At 34.0% G+C, this 4,988-nt stretch overlaps 1 protein-coding gene across 1 annotated transcript; it reads left to right on the forward strand.

Moving 5' to 3' along the window:
• Positions 1-4,034: 4,034 nt before the first annotated feature.
• Positions 4,035-4,541, forward strand: LOC141696068 (uncharacterized). The gene has a single exon (XM_074500256.1). The coding sequence runs from the start codon at positions 4,035-4,037 to the stop codon at positions 4,539-4,541; it is 507 nt and encodes a 168-aa protein (XP_074356357.1).
• The last annotated feature ends 447 nt before the right edge of the window (positions 4,542-4,988 follow it).

Here is a 4,988-nt window from a genome sequence, read left to right on the forward strand (position 1 = left end):
TAATGTATATATATACAACATATTATATATATATATATATCTATATTTTATTATGAATTAAATTGTAAGAACTTCAAAAATTCATAATAAAAAATCTATACATCCTAAAATTATGAAAAAAATACCCAGACGATCTACAACACTTGTAGAACCCAGATCAACATTCAAAATTATTCTGAGAAACGATTTCTCATCAGACAAAATTAAACCATGATATAACTTGTAAAAATCATAATTAATTCATACAAGCACATAAAATTCTGAAATTTTTACCACAGATCTATATGCATACAACCTATGCTCTGATACCAATGTTGGATTTTTAACGCAGCGGGGCATGGCAAAATACTTTTTACACATACAAAATCCAAATAAAAGCATATAAATCGTGAATAAAAATTCGAGGGATCGAATCTAACCTTTAAAAATAATTCGGAGACAACGATCAGAGATCCTTAGCAGTTGCTCCTCAAGTGTGAAGCACTCCACCGGTATCCACCAAGAAAACAATGTTAAGGAGAAGGAAGCAGGTGGAGAGAATTGGGTTTTCCAAACTTTTTGGGTTTTCGGGTTTGATGTGGGTTAGAATAAAATTAGGGTCTATAATAGTGTATTTATAGGCAAAATTTTCAGCTGAAATTTTCCCATAATTATTATTATTATCCCATTTATTATTCTCATTAATAATTAAAATACCTTTTAATCATTAATCCTTTTTTCTAAACACTTTAGAAATAATTCTCTCTCTTGATTTAATTTCCAAAAATTAAATCCTTTAATTAATAATATTAACAACTTTTTTTAATTATTTTATAATCAATTAAATCTCATTTAATCAATTATTAAATTTGCCAATTAATTATTTATTTCACAAATAAATAATTATTAGCCATTATTAATTAATTCCTCCACCATTAAATCATTCTCCTTTTATGGTGTGACCCTGTAGGTTCAATATTAAGCCGGCAGTAGAAATAAATAATAATAAAACTATTTTATCATTATTTATATAAATTCTCTAATTTATTAAATATGATTAATTAATTAATCACATTTATTCTACATCGTGAGTGATGCTTCTCAACATATCGCGACTATCCGGATAATATGAATTCACTGCTTAGAATACCAAGAACCTGTCAGTGAATAGTTACCGTACAATAAACTCCTTCTACCCTACAATGTCCCGATTAAATACAAGGCATGGATCTCGTGTCAAACCTATCTAATTCAATCACTTGCTTACCATTTACTATGCGTAGTTCTATGCAAATTAGAAACTCCTTTCTAATTTCATTCACTCTGGCCAGAGATTCCTGAACTAGCATAAGTGGATCAGCCTTGAACATTCGCTTCCTTCACTGGAAGGGGTAGATCCTTTATTGATCATACACTATCTTCGTGTACAAATTCCTATACCTAGAAGAGCCCTAATAATTGTCCCTGGAGACTAAGAACTAAACCAAAGCATAGTTCAGTGTACACAAGATGACTATGATGACCTCAAGTCTAAGGATACTTGTACAACTATCACTATGTGAACAACTGCTGACACGTGAGTGAACTCCATCAGTTGTTCAGCTGTGCGAGTCATGTTCAGTGAACTTATTCCATAATAAGCACCTACATACTAGCTATAGTGTCACCACACAAATGTCTATGAGAACAGACATCCTTCATAATGAAGCAAACATAGTATATACCGATCTCTGCGGATTATTAATTACCAGTTAGTAATCCTACGACCAGGAACTATTTAAGTTTAGAGTTATCATCTTTTTAGGTCTCACTATTATGATCTCATCATAATCCATAAAAACCTTTACTCTAAACTATGGTATATCTTATTTAAACACTTAAATAGATAAAGCCCGTAATAAAAACAAAACAAGTCTTTATTAATATCAATGAGATCAAAACAGATTACATAAAAGTTATTCCTAAATCCTAATACACGATTGGACTTAGGACATATTCCTTTCATCCCTTACTTGCTCAGTACCATCACAAATAATCTGAATTGTGTCCCAAACCTCTTTGGCTGTTTTACAGTTAATGATGTTATCAAACATATCACCATCAACTCCATTGAACAATATATTCCTGGCCTTCTTATCCTTCCTGACTTGCTCAATATCAGGGTCTGACCATTCATGTCTAGGTTTTGGAACAGATGGCTCATTGCCAATTGCAACTCTCATTGGTACATGAGGACCTCTCTCTATGCAGTACACATAAGCCTCATCTTGGGAAAGAAGATGTAGGTGCATCTTCACCTTCTAGTGGTGTTAATTGTCTTTGTTCAGAAATGGAATCTTTACTCCAATATCCTTTTAGTTCATCTTGTTGTTTGTTGGATCTTTATACTCTTTGTTCTTCAAGAGCTTGCTCTGATACCAATTGTTATTCCCTAAAAATACAACAAGAATTACCGAATGGGGGTTGAATATAATTCTGGCTACTTTTCAAGATTTTAAAAATGTTCTAACTTAATACATATAACAGTGTTTGATTTGCAGAAGTGCGGAATGGAAAGATAGTTGAAATCAAAACACTAAGTAATAAAACATAAGGCTTTAAAACTTTCTGGTGGATTTGAATGTATCCACCAAAGATATATATATATATATATATATATATATATATATCAAATTGAGAACTTTGTAAAGCTTTGAATAGCTCACAACTGCTTACAAGTTTGAACAACTAAACTTCAGAGAAATACTTACAAAATACAGCTTGATATGTTTTTCTGGAAAAATGTATATTCTTAGTTAATTGTTCTACTTGCTACACTTGGTTTACATATCACCAAGTTTACATGACAATAAGACAAGATAATAAAATAAAAACATATCTAGTCTAACTCCATACTACTTCATTACTCTATTCCAGCATCTTTGAATATCTTCACAATTGCATGAAAATGGTAATGCTTCTTTGTTCTCAAAATCCTGCTTAACATGCTGCCACATTCATTTTTAAAACACCCAACGCATGTGACTGTGTTGTCACTGTCAACAACTATTTGAATTTAATCATCCATCGGGGCTATGTTTGTCATCCGTCAGGAGCTTTGTTGATCATCCGTCGGGAGTCTTGCAGATCATCCGTCGGGAGTCTATTTGCCACTTGACTCTATTTCACTTATACAAAATTACAAGACATCTCATATTTAGAATTAATTAACCTATTCTGCATATCAATCTATTAATTAACATGACTTAGAAAACCCTACGCAATCTACTTGACTAATACATGTTGTTTGCAGAAATGTGCTACAATACTTATTTGTTACATAAGCTACTCACTCGATGGATGTCAATTTTCATCCGCCGGGACTATAAAGTTCATCCGTCGGGACTATATTAGATCATCCGTCGAGTGATACAAATTTCACTAAGTTAAATCTACTAAGGTGTTTTGTTTAACTAATCATCAAGTTCACAACATATTCCTAACAGGATCTGAATGAGAGAAGGAATGGGGACTGTGGTTGAAAGCGCCACCACGGAGGGCGGCGAATCAAAGTCAAAGTCGTTGGCTCAGGGACGAAGATGATGCCACATGGGAAACCAAGAGTAGTGAAAAAACTAATTACCATAATTTTCAGAGCGATGATAATTCAAAAGACGGAAAGCAAATAATCAAGGAGAGTAATTATAGGAGGGTAGTTACTATAGAATCTACAGCTAATAGTACGGATAAACAGTTAGCAGGATTTACAACAAATTCAAATCTTCTATATGGGCTTAATGAAGAGGAAAATATTGGGCTGAAAGTTGATGAGCGTGAAAGAAGGCGGGATGACCCAATAGCACTAGGAATTATGGATATTGATATGGGCTCAACTCCTCCTGGGTTTCAAGAAACATAGAAACAATCATAGATGGTATTTCTAATATTGATTAGGCAGCTTCTTCTACACTTATTTCGGCTGAGCTTGCACTGCAAGCCAGCCGATTCCAATAAATATATTAAGTTGGAACTGTCGTGGCCTTGGCAACCACCGGGCATTTTAAGTATTAGGTGAGATGTTAAAAACTCACAAGCCTGATTTTCTGTTTTTGTCTGAAACTATTTCTGTTAGTAATAAAATTGAAGAGCTCTCTTCGAGATTTGGTTTCTCTAATTATTTTTCAGTTGACAAGAAAGGTAGAGCAGGGGGTCTTGCTATTTTCTGGAAACATACTATGGTATGTGAGATAATTGAGTCATTACAAAACCATATAGATCTTATTGTCTCAGAAAATAACTCAGTTTCTTGGAGACTTACCTGTTATTATGGATTTTTGGAGCGTGAGAGGCATAGTCATGCTTGGGATTTTCTTCGTCTGCCAGCTTCCAAGTCTCAGCTCCTATGGTGTATTATTGGAGACTTTAATGATCTCTTATGTGGCCAAGACAAGAATGGAAGGCATCCTCATCCGCAATCCCTTCTTAATGGTTTTAAAAAGGTAGTTAATGATTGTGGGTTGAGTGAAATTGACTTATCAGGTGGTAGTTTTACTTGGGAAAAGAGCAAGGGTACAAAAGATTGAGTTCGTGAATGGCTCGATAGGGCTTTTGCTTCAGATGTTTGGTGGAGTATGTTTCCTTTATGCACGCTCTCAGTCTTTCATGTAGTAACCTCAGATCATGAGCCCAACAAGTTGAATCTTTTTAACACTATTGTTACTAGAAAGTAATTCAAGTTTAAATTCGAGAATACCTGGTTAAAAGAAGCTAATTTCCACTCTGAAATGTCAAATTTTTGGCAGGATCTTCCGCCTTCTCCTCTTCTTCCTAAGTTAATTTCGGTATCCTCTTTCATGGCCAGGTGGGGGAGAAGTTTCTTCCACAAATTTAAAGAAAAAGTGATCAAATAAAAGGAAATTTGTGGCGCCCTCCAAACCCGGGTCAGAAGTTTGGGGTCCATAACACAAATACAATATATGAATCTGTATAAGAAATATTATTGATAATGACCCTGCTTCACAAAACCATGG

Source organism: Apium graveolens, chromosome 11 (genome assembly GCF_009905375.1).
Source record: "Apium graveolens cultivar Ventura chromosome 11, ASM990537v1, whole genome shotgun sequence".
Classification (NCBI taxonomy): Eukaryota; Viridiplantae; Streptophyta; class Magnoliopsida; order Apiales; family Apiaceae; genus Apium; species Apium graveolens.

What these genes read in the sequence shown, in the direction of transcription:
- LOC141696068 (XM_074500256.1), top strand. Translation starts at nt 4,035, where the DNA reads ATGTTAAAAACTCACAAGCCTGATTTTCTGTTTTTGTCTGAAACTATT.